At 41.6% G+C, this 23,970-nt stretch overlaps 1 protein-coding gene across 1 annotated transcript; it reads left to right on the plus strand.

Moving 5' to 3' along the window:
- On the plus strand, positions 1–23,354 carry RGR (retinal G protein coupled receptor). Its single transcript, XM_073353310.1, has 7 exons — positions 1–144; positions 4,657–4,813; positions 7,350–7,471; positions 17,238–17,391; positions 18,481–18,601; positions 21,322–21,435; positions 22,814–23,354. Exons 1-7 carry the CDS (start codon positions 66–68, stop codon positions 22,955–22,957), a joined length of 891 nt encoding a protein of 296 aa, XP_073209411.1. The 5' UTR covers positions 1–65; the 3' UTR covers positions 22,958–23,354.
- Positions 23,355–23,970: the final 616 nt, after the last annotated feature.

Below are 23,970 nucleotides of genomic sequence, written 5' to 3' on the forward strand. Positions count from 1 at the left end.
AAGGCTGACAAACTGTTAGCTGGTGGGGTACAGAGCCCAAACTAGGTGGCATTATTATTGCAAGTATGGTCACTTCATATCCTTTGCCTGAAGGCTTCACTGAATTCGAGGTGTTTGGCATTGGCACTGCCCTGCTGGTAGAAGGTAAGCTGGGGGGAAAGTTAAAAAAATCAGATCTTTTCTCCATTGTTATTCCTGAAAGTCTAGAAAAATGGGGTTTGCAAAATTTGAGCAAAGAGAAGCATTTGCAATACAGCAACATAGACTTCGGGTTGCTGTTGTTTCTATGGCCACATAATCAGTAGTTTTGATAATTAAAATAAGACGATGAGTGGGAGGAGGTTGCTTGCAATGCAGAACTCTTGTTTGTGTAACTACATTATTGAGAGAACCGGTGGTTGTATTTTGCCCTTTTTAGAAAGAAATTGACTGTGGGCGAAGGGGATGCAATTTTTGTGGTTGATTTTTTACGTGTTGTTATATTTTCGTCAGGGAAGGGATGCTGAAGTGATTCAGGATGCCAAGCCAATATGTAGCATTCATGTTTTGTTTGATGTGATGGACGTTCTATAATCAGAGAAGTCAAAATTTAGTAATGTAATTTACAATACATTCAGACTGATTTGGTGTAGTTTTAATAAATAGCTTTTTTTGGTAAATCTAGGGAACAGAAATATAGCTGCATGAAACTCAAAAGCTTGAGCACTATAAAGAATTGGGCTCCAGGTAGAACAGACTCAATTAACATAACTTAGCCAAGATGGTCTCTTGGTCCATAGGCTGCTCTTTTGAGAACATATACAGCTTCTTCTGACCCCAATTAAATAGATAATTTATATGTATTTTGGGATCTATCAAAGACTATTCGTGTAGCCATCCCCAAATGCTGGCTGCTGGCCCTTATTCAGGGCCAGCTCTAACCCATGCAAAGCATGCAGCTGTGCAGGCTTCTCACTTTTGGGTCCCACTCCCATCCCCCTCCTAGAACCATGCTCTGGGTCTGAGGTCCTGGCAGCATTCAAGGAGACCCACCATAAGTGCCATCAAGAAGGAAAAAGCCTTTGTTCTATAGCTCATCCTCAGGAATATGGGAAAGGAAAAAAACACCCCAGTATTCCAGATGCAATTCTCTGGGCTGACAGGGCCCAGTGCTGGCAAAGAGAGAACAGCAGCACCTGCCAGGCCTATTCTGAAAACAACTTTCCCCAACTACCTGCTAACGGGCCTTCCAGTCTCCTGCACTTCGACATTCTGTTCTCTTTTCCTCTAAATCATCTGCCCACAGCCCATATTTACCCCTCTTAGCTCCAGTCTCTGGCTGTTACTTGCCTAAGCACCATGTCCCTTCATGTGACTTGATTCTTCCTGCTACTTGTAATCTGGTATCGGGGATAGAGTGCAGGTCTTTTTCTTCTTCTTCTGGTCTACAGTAACCTTTGCTTTCTGGTCACACTCCAGAGGACAGGACTCTTCGGGCCAGCACTCTCTCAGTCTTTTTGGCTTACAGTCCAGAGACTGGGTCTGAAGTCTGCTTTCAACCAAAAAGTGAAGCAATGTACAAAAATAAGAAATATTTTATGACCTCAAAAATGTTTGGTTCAAGTTCTGGAAAAAGACTTGGGTTGGCTCTTATTTTATCTATGCCTGCTTGTCCGTGTTTATTATATGTATTTTTCTTCAAATCTAGTCTAACACCTTAATTCTCTTCTGGTGGTTGCTAAATTAACCAGTGAGTAGTTTTAACTGTTTAACCACTGGCATCTCAATGAGTGTTCAGGGGCATATGTATTTAACAGATTACCTAAAGTTGGATCTGAACTCTGCAGGTTCAGATCTAGGGTTTCACTTTTGGCCTATATACCATTAAGGTTTTTTATAACAGTCACTTTTATCACGGTAGATGCTGCAAAGGAGTCAGAGCTCTTCATTGCAATGCAAATTCATTTTAGCGATCTTTGTCATATATTTGTGATAAAACACACCTACATAAAGAGAGTATATGTGTATTACTCCATACAATCCACAGAGACAAGCATTTGGTGACTGAAACCCAAATAAAATACGAATTTCATGAAAACAGAACTTCACACATGCTAGGGTTTTAAAAAATTATGACCTAATTTGATTAAATGCATTTGAGTAAACACAACTGAAAAAGGGAGACTGCGGAAAGGGATCTGGGGGTTATAATGGATCACAAGCTAAATACAAATCAACAATGTAACACTTTTGCAAAAAAAAAAAAAAAAAAAAGTAAAGATCATTCTGGGATGTATTAGCAGGAGTGTTGTAAGCAAGACAGAAGAAGTAATTCTTCCGCTCTACTCTGCGCTGATTAGGCCTCAGCTGAAGTATTGTGTCCAGTTCTGGGCGCCACATTTCAGGAAAGGTGTGGACAAATTGGAGAAAGTCCAGCAAAGAGCAACAAAAATTATTAAAGGTCTAAAAAACATGACTTATGAGGGAAGATTGAAAAAGTGGGTTTTGTTTAGTCTGGAGAAGAGAAGACTGAGAGGCGACATGCTAACATTTTTAAAGTACATAAAAGATTGTTACAAGGAGGAGGGAGAAAAGTTGTTTTCTTTAACCTCTGAGAATAGGACAAGAAGCAAATGGGCTTAAATTGCAGCAAGGGCGGTTTACTTTGGACATTGGGAAAAACTTCCTGTCAGGGTGATTAAGCACTGAAATAAATTGCCCAGGGAGGTTGTGGAATCTCCATCATTGGATATTTTCAAGAGCAGGTTAGACAAACACTGCCAGGGATGGTCTAGATAATACTTAGTCCTGCCATGAGTGCAGGGGACTGGACTAGATGACCTCTTGAGGTGCCTTCCAGTCCTATGATTCTATGAAATTGTGACAGCTCAAAACACTGTTTTAGACAGCGTTCTTGGTTGTTTTGCAGGTCACTAAAGTACACTGAAGTACTACTTTATAGTTATTGTCTTCCTGGAGAAAAAAATGAAATGTGTATAATCAATTATAAAACTAAATAATTTTAAGTAAGAAAGGACAAAGACATTGTTGTAAGTGCAATGAAGGCTTTCCCGTTTGTTTGTTTTTTTCCCCCCTTTGCTGTGGTGTGCCAATTCAGTTAGTAGAAGCGATGGAGAATGTGTCTGTTTTCATTCACATCACTGATTAGACAGGATTACAGTATTTGAACTGAAAACTCAACACTGTTTATTTTTTAACATAATGTAAGTGTGCACAAGGACTAGCCCTTTAAGAAGAAAGCTGCTTTGGGCTTCTGGTACGGGAATCCATGAAAAAGGCTGACAAGTGTTTGCTAGCAAGACGTAAAGGTTGGGCTAGTTAGTTTTATTATTGCAAATATGGTTACTTCAAAACCCTCTCCCCGAAGGCTTCACTGAATTAGAGATGGTTTGTATTAGCACTGCCCTATTGGTGGAAGGTAAGCTGCTGAGGGGAAAACTGAGGGATGCAGGAGAAATCATATCCTCTCCCCCTGGCTGTTGCTACAGATCAAGTGAAAAAAGAGCATTGCATATATTTCTTTTCTGAAATATTTCTGGTATCTATTTTTGCAAGAGAATATAGATTTCAGGGTTACTGTTAGTAAGTTTATGCCACCATTGATTAGGACAATTAAATTAGGACAAGGATTGCTTAAAATGCAGAACTGTCCAGTCTGTAGAATGGCACGATCAAGACAGTTGGTGCAAGTAAGTTTACCATTTTAAGGAATCAGGTGATAAGGATTTTGAAGTGTTATCCGAGTTAGATTTGGTGGCATCGGCATTTGAAATTTTAATGTGAGTGGTGCCAAGTCAGGGAACAACCCTATCTTTGCTGAAAAAATAAAGGCTAATTTGAGAGGGCAGTAAACTGCAGCCAGCTTGTGATTTTAAACTTTGTGGGGAACTGATTTCAAAGATAACCTGATCAAGAGCTCTGTCTTATTTGTCTAGAAGCTACTCTCTTAGGAAACAGAATAACTTGGGTTTGACATCCACCAGTGATTTTTTTTATAATTAGATTATTACTTGCCATAAATAATCCATTGAGGAAGGGCAACAACAAGATTGAGCTGACAATTCAGGCTCTGTCAAGGATAACCTTTGGGAGAAGTCCAATATAGTCAGGCCGACTGAGACACAATTGAGGAACTTTTGTGTTTAGATACAAGTCATGTTATAGTTGTTATGGGAGAAAAACTCATGTTAAACATGACCTATTTTTTAGTAAAGACAAGCCCAGAGATGTATGGCAGTCCCTGCAGATAAGCCCAAAGATGTATGTTGAGGGCTGCTCCTCCTAAAACTGTCCTTTTGACCTCTGTTGTTCTAGCTCATGGATCGCTATATGGAACCTGGTAACAAAGTTCTGACTAGAGAGGGAAGAGTGAAATACAGAAATATGTATGAAAATAGTTTGTGCTTCATATGAGCAATCACACTCGTGACACCATAGTGCAGCTGGAGACATGGCTTCAGTTGCCATTCATGTCTTCTCCCCTTGAAAATCCTTTTGTTGCTTATTTGTGTTGACCACTACGATATTTATGGGTCACCAGTTGTTTATTGTGTATATGTTTTCATAGCAATTATTTCTGTCTCATTACAGAAAACAGTGGTGTTCATTGTGTTTCCCATTTCAGTTGATTCTAGCCAAAATGATGATGTTTTTCAGCTCTGCTTGGGTTTTGTCTGAATGGCTTGACAATCATTTCTTTTCGCAAAATCAAAGAACTCCGAACTCCCAGTAACTTCCTGGTTCTCAGTCTTGCGTTGGCTGATTGTGGGATCTGCATCAATGCATTCATTGCTGCTTTTTCCAGCTTCCTGAGGTATCTACATCTTACACTTTCTTCTCATTTCATTTTCTTTTTTTTTTAACTCAAGAGGACTACACTACATCAAAAATAAATAATTCTAAACCTAATAGCTTAATCTAATGAACGCATTTCTACTGCACCATCTAACCATCTTTGTCTAACTTAAAAATTATAAAAATAGATTCAGTACTTAGGCCATGATTCATAAAGTTATTTAGGATCCTAACGCTCACTGAAGTTAGGAGCCTAAATACCTTTGTGGATCTGGGCCTTAGTGTTTTCACCGTGCAAATTAAAGAGTAGCTCTTAGCACAGCCAGTCAGATCACCGATAACCTAAAGCCAAAGAACTTCACTAAAGACTATACCAGATCAAAATGAATAATTCAACAATTATTTGACTTTTCATTCAAATAAACCTCCAAGTTTGCTCCAAAGTTATCTGTGACCCTGTCTAAGAGGTTTCCCTAAACACTTGCACAAGGGCATTTTTGTTCCGAAAAAAGTTGGTAACAAAATCTGTTTTCATGGAGGTTCAAACCAGTTGTGACCTGTTAAGCCTTCCTCCTTTACATAAGTGTTAGTAATTCAATCAGGAAACAGAATACCATGCAACTATAGGTGATCAAGTACACAGCAAATGAATAGCACAGCAACTAACAGTTCTGTTATAAAAGTAATGGAACTAATGGTTAGACTGTAAGCTCTTTGGGGCTGGGACCATCTTTTTGTTCTGTGATTCTATAGCATCTAGCACAATGGGGTCCTGGTCCATGACTGGAGCTCCCAGGCACTATTGTTATATAAATAATAAATAAGACTCTGAAGGGGTCCACTCACCAGTGGTCAGGCAGGGTACGACAGGTCCTCTTCCCTCCTGGCACCCCTGTTGACAGCCTCTCTGGTCCTGCTGTGATCTGGCCCTTCTGTCACTTGTGTCCGCTGGCCAGGTTACATGTTTCACATCCATCCCTTTCAGGGTATACAATGATCCCAACAACAGGGTAGCCTTCTGGGTTAGATGACTGTCTCTGGGTCTCCACCGGGTTGAGATCTTGGGGTCTTGTCCTTCAGGCCCTTTTCTCCTCTAGACTCCCTGTACCAGGTCCACTTCTGCTTTTGACACCCCTTAGGGGAACCCAGGCACACCCTCCCCACCAGGTTCCAATCCAGGGCCCAGTGTAGACAGCTATGTCCTGCACTACCAATGTGCTATACTGCTGCCTCCCTGGATTACTTCCTACCCATTCCCTCTTTTCCAATGGGTAAAGACATAAAATAAGTGGAAATCAAAGATAGTTTCAGATCTTCTATAAATCTCAAGCCTCTTCCCTTTGCATTTGGCCATGCTACAGTCAGGCATCAGGCCTCAGGGCACAGACGTTCCTGTGGAGCTCCTTCCGAGGAGCTCAGAATGTAGGTCAGCTCATCTCCACAGTCTGCTGCTTTACTGAGCTGGCCTGCTCCCATTTAGAACTGCTTTGCAGGTGTGGTGGGATGAAGCTGCCTGGGCCCAGTGCAGCTGCTTAACCCTTTCCTAACTGGTGCAAGGTTTGCAGCCCCAATATTAAAAATTTCCATATTAAAAACTCTAGTTGCAAAAGCTGACAATCCTTTTTGCATCCACAAAGTGTGAGCACAAATAATTGCAGACACAATTTTGTGCATTCAATTACTGTCACTTGGATGGCCAGTGAGTGCCTGATTTGCAGGCATAGGCCCACATTTTCCAACTGGGGTACCTAAAGTCAGGTTCTTAAATCCATATTTATGTACCTAAATAGAAGGGGCCTCTTTGCAAAGTTACTGAGCATTTACAGTTCCCATTAATTTAAATGGGACCTGAGTTCTTTAGTATCTCTGAAAGTCAGGCCACTCCTATTTGAATACTTAAACATGGATTTAGAAACATATTTAGTACCACAGTCTCATACTATGGTGTTATGGGTCATATAAGTACACAGAAAGGGACATCACCAGGTGACTTCAACCTCAGTTTTACACCCACAAAAAGGCAGGATTGGTGAAGACTGAGATTAAAATGTAGCCCTAAAAAATCTTTGTGAGGTGGACCATTATGCTTTGTGTACAAATTAGCAAATTACCATTTAATGGGGCTCTCCTGCATTTCTTTTCACTTCATGACTAAGCTTTAGTAACTGGTTTCCATTTATTTTTGTATGAACTTTACTAAATGGGCTTAAATTAAGATATTGGCAAGTTATCCACACACAGTGCATATATATTTTAAAGTTGTATAATTGAATGCTATGTAGATTGTTTGCTTACAAAGTCAGCATTCACCAATACACCAACAACAGGTGGTTTCTATTTTCAAAACAGAGACAAAATGTAGTATATCAGCCACAACTGTGTGGTAACTACTGGCAAATATAGACATTTAATGGTGACCACTCCGTAGTAGCATTTACACATTTCAAAACAGGAAAACAATTATATATTGTATTTTTTTCTGAATTATTTCAATTAGCAAAGATGTCTTCACCTATTTCTATTACATTTTGAATGGTTTCCTTATTCGTTTGCAGGTACTGGCCCTATGGCTCTGATGGTTGTCAGATTCATGGATTTCAGGGCTTTGTGACAGCCCTGGCAAGCATTAGCTCCTCTGCTGCAGTTGCCTGGGACCGATATCACCATTATTGTACCAGTAAGTCCTACAATTTATCTAGCGCCAGTATTTTGATTTTTCATTTTAAAATAGGACTGGTTAAGCTGCAAAAATCTCTACCTGCCATAGTATGAAAACCATTACAAAAACATAAATATACCCCAATAAATGTTTTAAAGTGTTTAAATATTTAAATGTTTAAAACTCTTTTCAAACATGTCTAAGATGTGGCATAAATAAAACTGTGATGATGTGATCTTGGCCATGCAGGGGACTCAGTGCAACAGATAATAGTAAGTGATTGAATATGGATTTGGAATCATAATTAGTAGCATGATTTGGAGCATAGGTGTATTACATCATCCAGGTCATCTCCAAATACTGATCATAGTGGCATGGTTCCACGTTATTATTTCCCTAAATCATCCAGAAACCCCAAACTGATTAAATTTCATGTGTAAAAAAATATGTACCCTTGCCCCAAACTCAGCAATCTGATCCCCACGGCAGCCCTTCATGCCTGGGTGGTGCCCCATCGATTGCAATTAGGCTCTGCACAAATACAATTGCAGGATTGGGGCCCATATCAAAAATAGGTACAATGTATTACAGGCAGCATATGACACCCATATTCAGATGGCCCAAGCGCTTATGTTCTAAAGAGTTATTTTCTTGCAACTTGCTCAAGTTTCCCCTTTTTTACTGACATGTAATACATTTGTTCTCAGTCAGGGAGCAAAGTTTTCCTAAGAGCTTCAACAAAAATTGTTGTATCATTTTCAAGCATTGACAGAGTGGAGGAAATGCTGTTTTTCTGCTAAAAAAAAAAAAGTGCAACTTTTTTTTAATACTAGTTCTAGCACCTCAGTTGGAAATGATGGAAATTTAATATTTGGTGGAGATATCAATGAACCGTCTAAATACTGAGCACAGAAATACCGTTTTCTGATCCTGTAAAAATTGGTTCTGAATTGTTTAAGATATCGGGATGTGAACTAGCTTTACTTATAAAACTATCTACTAATGTTCTATGGGCACTGTGCTGATGTGCATATGTAAAGTGAGTGGAAATTTCCATTGAATTAGACCATCTCCCAGGATCCCATTACATTTGTGCATGCGTGCACAAGATTTCAGTTTTAATGTGTACAGACTTGTGTAATATGGTCTCAGAGGAGACAGAGCTACCCAGAGGTTGCTATAATATATGCTGGGAACCAAATTGCCCTCCAGACAGTCCCTTTATTGACTAGAGAGAGGTGCAAAGATAAAGCCACCTTCATATTCTGCACTGAGTGGCACTCAAGAGGAGGTGAAGCCCTGTTTTCTTTTAAAAATAAAAAAGCTAGGGAAAAAACCATGAAAATATGAATCTTAATTTCCCAGACTTCAAAGTTCTTTTGGCTAGCAAGAAATTGCAAATGGAAATTCCTGTGGAAATTCCATAATCTGAACTATTTGGCTAGCTACCTAACCTTAACACTGACCTGTACCCCTTAAGCATACAGGAGGTTGCTCTGTAGAATGTCCGCAGCTGGGGAAGCCAAACCTGCCCATGGGATATGCTGAATCAATGCTTCTCCCATTTTACCTCGCAACACCACATACTTAGTCAGCACTTTCCATTTTGGGATTGCAAAAACTAGCTATGAGTCCCCCCACAGACTGGAGGTGACTGGCACCTTCTGCTGCCACAACACGCCTCACAAAGACATTTTGTGATCAGGGTCCTTGCATCCCTGGTTATGTTGGTGGGTGAATCAAGCCCTTTATTTGTTGTGCTAAAGCACAGCACAGTATAATCTGAGCACGTCTATTTTTAGAGATCCTTTTGTAAAGAAATGTCTTCAAAAAGTGAACTGCTAGTTAACTGGGAAATCACCAACTCTCTACTCCCCATTCCCAATGCCAGATTCTAGCTTAGTATTCATAAAGCTTTTGTGATACAGCATTTCTGTGATTAAAACAGCAAATATTAAAACTAAATGTGGAGCTTGCAAAGAGCTATTTGTTATGAGAACTCTACTCCATTAGCTGCAAAAGGGTTTGCTATCGTTTTGTTCTGAAGCTTTTGTCAAGAATTCAGCTCAGGCAATGAAAAGTTTTGCTTTCAGACCCAAACAAAGGCCCTGGGATAGCACAGGCCATAAGCAGCATGCATACTAATATTCTTTGGACACTGAAATATGTTTGGAAGCAGAACAGAACAGCGGCATCCTTACCTGATAAGAGAGCTGGACTGAAAATAAGTATGGCTTTGGAAAGACATTTTACACTCTGCAGTATTGGCTAATTCTTTTGTGGAGTGTGTTGCACAAGCTTTTCACCCCACCCATTCACTGCAGTATTATCTTAAAAGCTAAGGCAGATGGACCCTTGGGGCACAAATAAACTCTTTTATTTTGCCTGAATTGTTACTTACTGATAACTAAACAGCAACGCTCTTACTGAAGATTTCAAATTAAAAGGAAAAGAAGAACAGAGTAGTTTTAAAAGCCAGTGCTCAAGACTACTTCACATGCTGATTGTGAGGAAAAGTAGTTCACAATTCCTGATCTCTATAAATCCGATGCATCAAAACTCCAGGCCACATCCTGCCCTCAGTCCATACACTCAACTCTGTAATTACTCAAACTGTAATTTGATTATTACAGAGACAGTTATTCTCTACTCACATGCATTTCAAACAGGCAGCATATGCCCCTGAGTGATGATGCCTTTACTAGGAAAAGGGAGGAAAGACTGGAACCAGTAATTTCAAGAAGATTCTGTGGAAGTTGGGAGTGGGTAGCAGTGGGAGGAACTGGGGTTCAATTAACCATCTAGAAAAGGGCAGTTTCATTTGGGGACATTACCAGCTCAGGGAGGAATGAAAGCTTCTATCCTTCATTAGTTAAACTATGGTGAAACTCTGCAAACATGTCAGTTTTCATTGACTGAAAGAGAAAAATGTGATTCTCATTCCTGAGGAGAAAGCTGACCATTAGGAAGGGTGTGGGGTGTTTAATAACTTCAGCCCCATTCTGGGGTATTGATTCAGGCCAACTGTTTTCCCTCCAAAACCAGAAGTGGCAGCTGTTTAAGAAAAGGAGAGAATGGGGGGATGCAAAATCTGACAGGGTTGTATATCAGTATTTGATAATTAGAGAAAATAGGGGCAAAATATTAGGGGACTTTATATCAGTTTTTTTAAATTAGGCACAAAGGGGATTTATATAGATATTTGAAAATTAGCAAAAGAAGGATAAAACCTGAGGAAATTTTATCTGTATATTTGACAACTAGAGAGAAAAGGGGAAAATTCTATGGGGACATCCCATCAATATTCAATAATTAGCAAGAAATTGGGACAAAATATGAGATTTTGGTATCAAAATTCAGCAGTTATGGAGAAAGTTATTTCCCACTCTCTTACCATTCAAAAAGAAAGCCCTGAGTGATGAAGTTGTAGCATGAGATGAGAGGGAAGCTTGGAATGAGAAGACTCCAGAAGAGTCTGTTGCTAGTGGGAATGGGTATTACCTAGAGATGAAGAAAAAGTTGGCAAGTGAGAAATGGAATTCAGGTGGACATCTGAATGGGTCATTCCATCTGGAGCTTGAATCACTGATTGAGGCCAACTGTTTTCCCCTTCAAAAGCATGTGTGATTGCAGTTTAAAAAGGGAGGAGGGAAAACAAACCCTGAGAGAATTTTATATCAGTACTTGACAATTAGAGAGGAAAAAAGGCAAAAATCTGCAAAGATTTTCAATTAGTATTTGTTAGAGAGGAAAAGGGAACAAAATCAGAAGGGATTTTGAAAAAAGGATAAAATTTGAGCAAATTTTACATTGCTCTTCAACAATCAGAGGAAAAAGAGGCAAATATGAGATTTTTACATCAATATTCAGTGATTAGACAGTTATTGTGTCTTCATCTGCTAGCTGTAAGTGCTGAACAATTCCGAAGCAGTCCTTCGTGACTTATTGTATTCAGTGTAGCTGCTCTGTCATTCTCCTTTTATCTAGACTTGCAGCTATTTCATTGTTTCTCTGTGAAGCCCTGAAAAAGCTCAAGTTTCCACACAAATCCTCATGCATTTGCATTGCAACAGGCAGTGAAAGGTTACTCACAGCCATTTGCCAAAGTGACTTGGGGCCCTCCATAGTCATAACAAGAATCAAAGGAGTAAAAACCTTTTACCTGGGACACCTTGTTAACAGCTACATGTAAAGAAGCCATTTTTCAGTGCACAACAAGAAGTCTTATTGCTCCTACAAAAGCCAGTAACATTACTACATATTCTTGGGCATCATCTACTGGCACCCTAACTATAGGCACCGCATATTATTAAGGTTGCGTGATATTTCCCATTATAAAGACCCCATTTTCAGTTGCTTATAACTTTGACAATATTTAACCATTTTGGTTGAAATTTTTCATGTGCAGTATCTGCCTCAAGCTGAATTGTTTTGGAAAATATCAGCCACAACAGTTCAGCCATTTCAACAGTTCTTGTGTTAAAATATTCTGGTGACCTTTTCTTTGAGAAGCTGTAGCTCCTTCTTACTTTGGAGCAGGGACTCAAAATTTGGCAGGTGGGTGGTCTTTGAGTCAGGGATGTACCTTTTATGGTTTCTGTTAAAATCCACCCAAATTTGAGCAAGTTACAATAGTTTGAAAATATTTCAGTTCCCGGATGCTCAGTAGGTACTCCTCAGAATTTAGTTGTTAAAATTTCCAAGGATTGCATAGTCTAGTGCAGTGTTTCCCAAACTTGGGATGCCGCTTGTTCAGAGAAAGCCCGTGGCGGGCCTGACCGGTTTGTTTACCTGCCGCATCCGCAGGTTCAGCCGATCGTGGCTCCCACTGGCCGCAGTCCGCCGCTGCAGGCCAATGGGGACTGCGGGAAGCGGCGCAGGCCGAGGGACGTACCAGCTTTCCCTGAACAAGCGGCGTCCCAAGTTTGGGAAACACTGGTCGAGTGGAAAAAACAAAACAAAACATGATCATGTAATTAAAGACTATACTAATGCACAAGGGCATGAATTAAGGATTCATCTTAAATCTGGCATTTCCTAACTTTTCAGTGCTTCACTTTGCAACTTTAATGTCCTGTTAACACAGTTTTCTGTGTAACATGTATAGACAACCCTCTTGTATAGACCATTCCTAAAACTGCCCATACCAATGTCCTACTGTACATCACAGAGAAAATATCTTTTCTGACCCTCAAAGGAGTTAAGGCCAGAGCACAAGATTCGATTACTCGTAGTAGGTCTGATTCTCTACGGTCTTGCATTTTGTGCAAGTACTCACATTTACCCTTTTGATTTGGTAGTACTATATTTTGGCCCTGATTCAGGAAAGCAGCTCTATTCACACAACACTTGAGCACATCATGACCTTTAGGTATGTGATTGTTTTCCACAATCTGGGCCTTTATTCCTACTCTGGGCAATTGTAAGAGACTAGACAAGAAGTTTTGCCATAAAGCCATAATCTGATCTACACGGTATTGAATAGTTATTGTTTTGTACCAACACTGTCATATGATCTCCAACACTTGAAATAATACTGTTTCAGTGTGATCTGAGAGTGTGGTTTTGTCTATTCTTTCACTGAAATTAGTTTTATTAATTTCCTCAATGCATTACCAGATCCAGGGAACTTGACTGCTCTTGAATTTGTTTTCTTTAATTGACCCCATCGCTGAGGTGACTGTAATGCTCTGGGAAGATGTCATTCATATTCTTTAGGTCTGTCCAAATTCTCTAAGCCCAGGACAGGTACAGCACAAGCAGTGGCTGCGCAAGCTTTATTTACACTGCCCTGCCATTGTGGCATCTCTGTTCTGAAGCGACCACCTCCAAAAAGAAGGTAGCTCCAAGTCAATTCAGTTGTTAACCTGCAGGCTGCTGGTTCAGTTTCCTTGAATAATATAACAGAACACTTGGCTTCAGTTCAGTGCCAAGTATCTCTAAGTGCTTTACAAACATTAAACATACTGTTGTGACATACGGTAATATCGTTATTCTGCCTTGCAAATGAGGAAATTGAGGCAAAGAGACTTTAGAGCCAAAGTTTTCAACTGTATCCCCCAGTTTTGAGTTTCTCTGATAAAGAGCTCTTCCTTTTTGGTGTCTCTCTCACGTAGGGCCCAATCCTGCAAAGCTCTCTGACCCGTCTGAGAGGTGCTGCACTTTCTCAATTCCTACTGAAGGCGCTCTGTACCTCAAAGTATCCATTTTGAACCTCTCATGCTATCTTGGTATAATGGTGAGGAGGGGTCTTGGGAGCAGCGGCTAAACCCTTTTTCATTTCTAGCACCAACCTAAAGGAAAAGTTGAAATGGTATCCCTGTCTCTGAGGGAGCCATCTCCTCTCAGATGGAACTTACCCCTGAGAAGATTATCCCTTGGGGTCATAAAAGTATTTCTGGACAGCAAATGTATTGCCTCTGGAGTGGAGCAGCTTGCATCTGATGTTAGGGTTTTTTTTAATATCCAGAGAGAATTGCTCAGCTTTTCCACACAAGGTCTTCACTCACACTCACTTCATATTTATCGCTTGCACAAAAAATTATATTCTCAATACATTTTTCGTAAACATGTTACCATCCAATACAATTAGTGGGAATTTGCTTGCCAAATGATAATCTTGTTTTCCTTGATTATGGTTATGCAGAAGCAATTTTGTTCACAGGGAAAAACAAATGAATAGATTGTCCATTCCCATATATCTCCCATTTGCAAACACATGCACTTCAGATGCGTGAAATTTGTCATAGGCTAAGAGGGAAAATTTAGTGGGAGACCCTTTTTAACATAATAGTAAGACATCACTTCTATGACTGGGGACCTTTCTTTGCACTAATCAGCTAGCAAACTGATCCTGATCCTAATCCTAATCTGCTCCTCAAAAACCAGCCTGGGTGTTGTTAGCAATTGTTTGTCTATCTTCAGAGTTTCACCAGTTTGAAGCTCACTTTTCCTTTCCTTTTAATGCAGGGGTGGGCAAACTTTTTGGCCCAAGGGCCACATCTGGGAATAGAAATTGTATGGTGGGCCATGAATGCTCACAAAATTGGGGTTGGGGTGTGGGAGGGGGCTCCAGGCTGGGGTGGGGAGTGGGGGGGGTGAGGGCTCTGGCTGGGCGTGTGGGCTCTGGGGTGGGGCTGGGGATGAAGAGTTTGGGGTGTAGGAGGGTGCTCCGGGCTGGGACCGAGGGGTTTGTAGGGTGGGAGGGGGATCAGGGCTGGGGCAGGGGTGCAGGAAGGGGTACAGTCTCCAGCTAGGGGTGCGGGCTCTGGGATGGGGCTGAGGATGAGAGGTTTGGGGTGCAGGAGGGTGCTCCGGGATGGGATCGAGGGGTTTGGAGAGCGGGAAGGGGAATCAAGGCTGGGACAGGGGGTTGGGACGCGAGAGGAGGCTTCCGGGGGCCATGCCGTGGCTGTGAGGAGCCGCATGGTGCGGCCCCCGACCCTGATCCCCAGCTGGAGTGCAGGAGCAGGGCCATGCCACGACTTCTGGGAGCTGTGTGGTGCAGCCCCAGACCCCGCTCCCCAGCGGGAGCTCGCGGGCTGGCTCAAAACGGCTCGCAGGTCAGATCCGGCCCATGGGCCATAGTTTGTGCACCTCTCTTTTAATGCTTCCTGCCCAATACATGTCTTTTTTAAAAAAAGAAGAAGGGATAGAAATAAAGTACTACAGTATGCTACAGAAATGGTTCAAAGCACTAAGGGTGGGGCTTGTGGGGCATTGCTGGAGGTTCCTGTGATATTTTTTCTTAATAACATCCTCAGTCTCCAGTTTATACTCCCAGAATGCTATGTGTCATAACAACATAGGAACTCAAGATTAACCATACCAAATGAGATAATAGGTCCTATAATAGCCCTCTGGCCGTGTACAATTCCTGATTCTTCAAACAAAGGTGCAAATATCCCATAATGTTCCTGGTTAACTGTACATTACTCATTCAAGGGGGAGAAGAAGACTGCTTCCCAGCCTCAGTGAAGATTAGTTTATCCCCTGTAGCGTGAGATTTGATTAGCCTTATCTCAGCCTGAGTATAACTATAAATGGTAATCTTGGTAAGAAAATTATCCAGCCCTTTTTATATACAGCCACAGTATTTGACTCAGTGACCCTGCACTGCAACAAATTCCACAGACTGCCTGCCTTCTCTGAAGAAATATTTCCTATATAGTCTAAATTTACCAATCAATTTAATTTATGAACCTATTCCTCTTATTTTTATGGGACTGGGTATAAAGGCATGACTAATCAGTTTTTACTATAAAATTATGAAGGGCAAGTACCTCTATCAGTTTTCCCATGACTCATCTCCTGACCAGGCTGAACGATTATACTTTCTGAGGGCAGAATAATTTAACTGGTGGAATCTTTATTATAGGTGATGATGCACAAACCAAAAAAAATAAATAAATAACCCATGACCTTAGGTTATGTCTGCAGTTAGAAAACATTATTATTTGTAAAGTGAGCAAATTTGCTCTAGAATCTTTGACCCACATTAAACAAGTAGCCCAAAAAGTTATTTACAGAATCACATTTCTGAACAGAACAACAGTTTGTGGTGAACACTCATTTTTTGAATCCCATTTCATCTCCCTGACCCCTCTATTTGTATGGGATCTTCTTTATTTCCTTCAGTTGTCTAGCCTGACCAAATTCTTAAAACTTGTTTTCAAAACACATGAAAAGCTCTTTAGTGGAGACACATTAAAAAAAAAAAGGAACATTTCAACTACAGCACCACATGTACCTCCTGTTTTGTATAAAGTTGAGCAGTGATATACTAGATATCTGATAAGACTAAGCCAAAAAAAGGAGACTAGTTTCCTGATTCCTGAAGTCCTGAACTGATGCATCACTGTCATATGACAGTGTAATTCCACTGTAATCAGCCTGATGTACCTACACCTATGCTTCAGACAATAAAATATGGCAGAAAGCAATTACTAACACCTTGGATCATATCCTGAGTTTCTTTGATTTTGCACCCAGATTCTAGACAACACTGGCTCTACACAACCCCACAAAGACACCAGGAACAAAAGTAATCTTGGCAAAGACGGGTTTATGGCAAGCAAGAATAGATCATTTGCAACAGAACATGGCCTTGACCCCCTATGACCCTTCACGTCTCAATGTGCAAATGACCCATGAAGGGGCTAAGTAGAGATTGTAAGAGCCACAATTTTTGCAAGAGCCAGGACAGAGGCACAACAAATTGCACTTTGCAGTTTTCCTCCTGGCCACAGCTTTTGGGACATTCATGTATCCATAGCTTGAAAACAGTACCTGACCCATCAAGTGATGTTCTTAGGGACAAATCTCATCCCTCCACTGCTAACAAGAGGGGGCAGCAGAGGGTTAGAACTTGAGCATCCTTTATGGGGGTGCTGCACCCCATTTGTGTGTCATTGCACAACAAGTCTTGGAGATTGGGCCAAGTGAAGGGGGAGGAGTGAAATAACCTACTGCAGGGCTACTGTAATAGCCAGAGTAGTTCTAATGCCACTCTGTGCCCTGGAGGGATTCCTTACAGCAACACCACTGGCATCTGCCTTTTGCCAACCCTGGCTACTTAAGCTTGGCATAGGGACTGGATTTAGCCCTTAGGCAGGAGGCCAAAGGTTGAGGGGCTTCAACCACTGGAGGTATAATGTAGAGCAAAGGCTGGATAATTGCATTTAATGGGAAATAACATTTCATATTTCTGCCAAGTCAGTCCTGAAAAGGGAAAAATAAAAGTCCTTTTTCATGTTTTAAGATTGTGTTTTTCTATGCTTTGCAGGAAGTAAGCTACAATGGAGCACAACTATCTCAATGGTGATATTTGTGTGGGTGTTCTCTGCATTTTGGTCTGCAATGCCACTGTTGGGGTGGGGTGAATATGACTATGAGCCACTCAGAACTTGCTGCACATTGGACTACACCAAAGGAGACAGGTGAGGAGGCCCATGGGATCATTCCCTCAGCTATCTGTGAAATGGGTGACAAAACCAGCAGTATTTTATAGGAAACACTCATCTTTCAGAGCTGACATTAGACATCTGGCTGCCCTAGATGCCCCATCTTTCTGGGACAGAGCAATTGGGTGGAGATGTGCTAGTGTGGTTGCTCTCAGCCCCCAGCCATGGTTACTGCTGTGTGAAGTATCTCAGCAAACCTCTGCTGGAAGCAGCTGGGCCAGAGACCCACTAGTATGGCAAATCCTACTCACTGCTGCTGTCACAAAGGCCCTGGAACCTTTCAAAGAGCTGGATCCAAGGTACAGCTCGCAGGCGTGAGGGCAGCTGGGTCAGCGGCAGCCCTCAAAAATCGACACCCTAAGCAGCTGCTGTGTGAACTATGCCAAATACTCACTGTGCTACCTCTAGTGTTACAATATCCCTCATGCTCTCCTGTCTGTTTATCCACTTAATACATCATGTCATGATCTTTGATTCTGAACACTCTGAGCTGGACTTTTTTGTTTTACTCACGTGTTGTACCTAGCACAAGCCCTGATCTTTGACTGGGGACTGTAGGTACTATCACAATATTAATTAATTAATTACACTATCATTCTTATCATTATCTTTATGTAATACCATCTGTTTGCTGACATCAGATAAAACTCTTGACCCAACAGGTCCTAGAGCTAAACTAGGAGGAAACAGGTGGTGGGGTGTTTTCCCTGAGTAGCTCTTCTTACCAGAATCCACTTCCACACCTGGTCTATCAGAGTGCAACTGTATTGAGCTTCAGAACATCCCCCAAAGCTTGTCTGTTGCACCTAAAGCATCTGTCCTTTTTTTGCATTTTTACAAATATATAAATACTTAGAAGCTTTTGCCTGAGAAAAGATTACAAGAGATCTGAATTTCCTTTCCTATGCAGTCTTTTATTTATAGTAAGGTAATATATAGAATGGTTGTTAATTAGTATTTCAAATATTGCATGTGTGCTGGAGCACACTCTGATTAGTGCATTTTATAAACAACAAACAATACATCAGAAAAGGATTAATGGGGGCTTTTTCCTCTACCCACCAGAAATTTCGTCACATTCCTTTTTCCTATGGCTTTTTTCAATTTTGTGATCCCTATCTTCATCATGCTGACAGCTTACCAATCTATAGAGCAGAAATTCAAGAAAAGTGGACAACAGTTCAAGGTAAGAAAGCTTCCCCAAGTTCCCCCCAAAACAAGACCACCTATGTGAGGTATAAAGTCCTGAAAACACACTCTCACTCCTGGCCTCAGTATCATTGACCAAGATTTTGAAACAACCCCTCTGCTCCCCTCCCTACAGAATCCTTCCCACATTATACACTAAAACAAGTGCATGCTAAAACAGAATAGGGGGAATTTTTGTTGATTTTATATAAATAATCATCCAGAGTAGCTTTGCTCATGAAAGCTCATTCTTACTTACTTAACTAAGTCTTAGCACATCAAAGCTCTCTGAGACCAACAACACTGAAAAGGAAACATTATGAGGAGGACTCGGGGAGGCTGGTTTTATAAATGAGACTTGCCTACACTTGGCTAGGGTAAATCAGAAATCTTTATGAGGTGGAAACAAAGGAATTGTTTCTTCAGAAATGTTCTGGAGCGCTAGGTTTATGATGATGTAATGTGGTGATTATGTAACTTGTTTTTTTAGGCACATATTGTACAGTCAGTGGGCTTTACACTTGACTGGCTAATTCATACACACAGCTCCCTCAGTTATCAAATTCATTCTCATGGCCGCCTTTAAAAAAAGGAACAGAGTTAAAATTTGAGGCAAAGATTTGCCCTAGCAGACTAGTGTATAGGATACAGGCAGAGGTGAAAGTAAGCTGGTACACCCCGGTACGGCATACTGGCAAGAGTCCGTGCACTGTACCGGAGCGGATCGGCTTCCCCAGGTGGCAATTTAAAGAGCCTGGGGCTCCCAACAGCAGCTGGAGCCCCGGGCCCTTTAAATTACCGCCAGAGAGCTGCTGCCAGAGCCCTGGGAAAGTGGCGGCGGGGCTCAGGTGGCGATTTAAAGGGCCTGGGGCTCCTGCTGCAGCCACCGACCCGGGCCATTTAAATAGCCGCTGGAGTGGCAGCAGGGCTCCAGGGATGATTTAAAGAGTCCTGGGCTCCAGTAGCCACTACTGCCCCGGTTCCTTTAAATTGTCCCCGGAGCCTGCCGGAGCCCTGGGGTAGCGGCGGCGGGGCTCAGGCGGCAATTTAAAGGTCCTGGGGCTCTGGACACTGTTACTGCCCCGGGCCCTTTAAATAGCCGCCAGAGCCCCGCCGCCGCTACCCCAGGGCTCCGGCAGGCTCCGGGGACGATTTAAAGGAACCGGGGCAGTAGCGGCAACCAGAGCCCCAGATCCTTTAAATCGCTGCCCGAGCCCTGCTGCTGGAGCCCTGGGGGTCGCGGCAGCAATTTAAAGGGCCCGGGGCTCTGCTGCAGTAGCGGCAGCTGGAAGCCCCATGGCCTTTAAATCACCGCCAGAGCCCCCGGCTGCCACTGCTACCCCGGGGCTCCGGCAGCGGGGCTCGGATGGCGATTTAAAGGGCCTGGGGCTCCCACTGCCACTACCCTCTGGAGCCCTTTAAATCACCACCTGAGCCCTGCTGCTGGAGCCCTGGGGCAGCGGCAGCAGGGCTTGGATGGCGATTTAAAGGGCCAGGGGCTGCCAGCTGCCTCTACTACAGTGGAGCCCCGGGCCCTTTAAAGCTCCGGAAGAGCCCAGGGCCCTGGGGTAGCAGTGGCAGCCGGGAGCCCCCGGGGCTCTGATGGTTATTTAAAGGGCCTGGGGCTCTGCTCTGGTAGCTGGAGCCCCGGGCCTTTTAATTCACCCTTGAACCCCGGGGCTCCCAGACGCCTCTGCAGCTGGTAGCTCCGGGATGATTTAAAGGGCCCGGGGCTCCCAGCTGCTGCTACCACAGTCCCAGCCCTGGGCCCTTTAAATCTTGATGTAAAGGGCCCGGAGATGTAAAGGTCCCGCCTCTTCCAGTTGAGGCCCCACCTCTTCCGGTTGAGGCCCCGCCCCCTCTTACAGACTCCGGAGTACGGGTAAGTCCTTTAAGTTACTTTCACCCCTGGATACAGGGTATGTACACAAGCAATATATTACTTTAACAAAGATTAAAAAAAAAAATTCAGTGAGTTTATGGAAGAGTCTGACAACTTATGCCTTTGCCTATTATAGGATGGTGTACAATAGCGTATGGTATTATGTAATCCTAGTTATGATGCAAGAAATGTATAGGCAATAAAACTACAGTTCAATGTGTATACACACACATAAATATGTGAGGTACTCAAATACTATGGTCATGAGAACCAGAGAAAAGCCTACAAAATATAGACACAATGACAACACTTGATATCAATGATCTCATTTAATTTTTTGTTTTATTTCTTATATTTGCTTTGTCCCATTTGTAATACCCTCTTACATGCTTACTAAATCACACCCCATCACTAATTTGACCATTTTGCAAGCTTCCCGTTGTTCCCTACACCCTGTTGTTTTCTGTGGAAATGAAATTAACATAGCTGCTTATTTAGCATCCCTGCTGCTTTCAAGGGACACTTCACATTTCACCTTGTTATGTCACCCCTTGATCTATGTCAGCTCTCTAAGAATAGCACTCACAGGCAAATAGTTACTGCTGTCCCAGCAGGGGGAGCCCAAAACATTGGGAGCCAATTCCACACAATTTCATCCAAATGACATCAATGAAAAGCTAAGAGCAGAACGAGGACAGTCTCTAACATGTGTGTCTTCTATTTAAAAATCCTTCACTGATTTTGAGCAAAGAATATTAGGTAACTGTGTCTGTCCTGTCTGTTTAATGCCACATATTACTATGTAATAGAATGAGTGTGTGGTTTTGTTTTTTCAGTTTAATACAAGTTTACCAGTGAAGACACTGGTCATTTGCTGGGGCCCCTACTCCCTCTTATGCTTCTATGCTGCAGTTGAAAATGTGACTTTCATCTCACCAAAACTCCGAATGGTATGTTGAAAAAGCCCTCACATTTTCTTTGTTTTCTGACTTACTCCTACAGCATGATATCATTTCACTAATCAATAGCTTGACACAGGATATATAAATAAGTAAATGGTTTCTACATAGTTTATCATTCATCTACTATCTTTAAAGAAAAGAAGCTAAGTATAGTAATGACAATAATTAAAAATTATATTAGTGAGATCGCCACAAGTGACTGAAAACTATTTAATAAGCTTCACTTGTTGCTTCAACAGCTGATTCTGGATCTCGATATGTAGCCTGAGTATTATTCGGTTGGTCAGTTTTTCATCTAAGTTCAAGTGGTATTACTCTAAAGAGCTGGTTTTGGCCCCATTGTTTTCCAGTGTGGGGCATTCATTTCTTAAGTGAATCTTTAATTAGTAAAGCCACTTTTAAAATGCTTACTTTTCCCAGAGGACTCCTCTCTGAATAAAAATTGTTCTGGAATTGGAGGAAATTAAGCTTTTCTCTAGGTTCTCTCTGTTCTACATTTGTAGGAAACAAAAGGAGATGCTAAGATTGCATATAAAAAGGATGGAAGTTTAGCATATGTGCATGAAGTATTTTACCATTCTATTTCAAAATCAGAATAATTTATCTTGGGGAACTGACTGGCTCAGGGGTTCAGTAATAACATATGAAGCCTTTCATCTGCAGCTCACTGGTTAAAATCCATCCAAAGGTGCAAGAAGCTAAAAGTTACTACCATATATTAGGTGTTCAGTATCCCATCTCAAATGAGTTTGTGATCTCAGTTGACTTTACATTGGATAGGTGCCTACATCACAAAATTCACTACCACAAATTGTACATTTGTTTTCAGTCTCAACTGAAAAATCCCAAGAGTACAGACACTGAACTACTTTCTCACTTTGGAGGTGGTCCCTTTCTAGTCATAGAAATCATAGAGTTGGAAGGGATCTCAGGAGGTCATCTAGTCCAACCCCCTGCTCAAAGCAGAACCAATCCCCAATTTTTGCCCCAGATCCCAAACGGCCCCCTCAAGGATTGAACTCACAACCTTGGGTTTAGCAGGCCAATGCTTAAACCACTAAGCTCTCCCTCCCCACTAGGAACAGTGGCTGGGCAATTTGAAGACGTTTCAGAGTCTGTCTTGCACCTGTCATGTGGGTAAAGGACTTCTCTTCAGTTGACTCAAAACTCATCACGAGCACCAAATTCATTTCTAAAAAATAATCCAGCAGGAACTTGTTTGGTGAGGGGCAAACCAAGCATTTCTCAGGGCTAGACTGAAGTGATGTTACACAAGCCCATTAGATCCTCACTGCAATTTCTGCCGAAACTTACATTTTTTACATGAAATTAAAATTGTTCTCTGTGTGTATGTATCTTACAACAGATACCTGCCATTATTGCCAAGACTGTGCCAACAGTGGATGCCTTTGTCTATGCCCTGGGGAATGAGAACTACAGAGGAGGAATATGGCAGTTCCTCACAGGACAGAAGATTGAGAAAGCAGAGGTCGATAACAAAACTAAGTAACACAGTATGGCTTTAAGCTAAATTAATGCAGACACAGAACTGAAAGCAAAACCAGCAGAGGAAACCATGTACGTACGCTAACTTTAATTAAAGGTGGTTCCACATTGGAAAGGTTCTGCATGGTCTACAAGCAATGAAATACTGAAAGAAAGTCATGTGGATCACTGTTGAGTTTCTCTTTCAATCTGTCACGAGCTGCTTGTCAAACAAGCTGCCTTAAACCTGTGTTGGTTGTTGTCAGTCTCATTTTATATGTCATTGCAAATAAACTGTGTGCTGTGAAGCATTTTTTTCCTGCTGGACTAAGATCAAAGTTTAGAAAATGAACTGTGGATATCAGGTTATCCAGTGAGGCCTACCAGTATTAATTTGTGCTCTATTTATCCAAATGGTATGTCTGGGTAACCAAAAGATTAAAGCATTATCCAGAATTATACCATATGTTTGTGTCAATGGCTTGTTCAGCTGCATTTTTTAATTTCACATAAAACAGAAGTTTGCAAATTTAGGGCCTGAATCTATCATCCTTATATAACTTACAGCAGACACTTATATAACTGAGAGCAGACACCGGCCCATATTAAAGTGAATGATCAGTAGTGTGCATTTAGGACTTTTGTATTTTATCATGTTGTTCATGGTGCCTGTATAACTTAGAACTGGCAGTTGGATGTTGCTTGTTATCACAAGATGTGTCTCTAAATGATCTAGTTACAAAAATAGGTTTCATGACACATTAGAATGAAAGAGACATTGTGTGTATAAAGACTCAAATCCAACTGATTCTTAGAGAGAGCTCATGGTTAGTTTCCAAACACTGAAAGTAACAGATTTCAGAGTAACAGCCGTGTTAGTCTGTATTCGCAAAAAGAAAAGGAGTACTTGTGGCACCTTAGAGACTAACAAATTGAGTAGCTTACAAAAGCTTATGCTCAAATAAATTGGTTAGTCTCTAAGGTGCCACAAGTACTCCTTTTCTTTTTGAAAGTAACAGAGTTTTTGAATCTCCAAAA

This window comes from Lepidochelys kempii, chromosome 7, assembly GCF_965140285.1.
Source record: "Lepidochelys kempii isolate rLepKem1 chromosome 7, rLepKem1.hap1, whole genome shotgun sequence".
Lineage (NCBI taxonomy): Eukaryota > Metazoa > Chordata > Testudines > Cheloniidae > Lepidochelys > Lepidochelys kempii.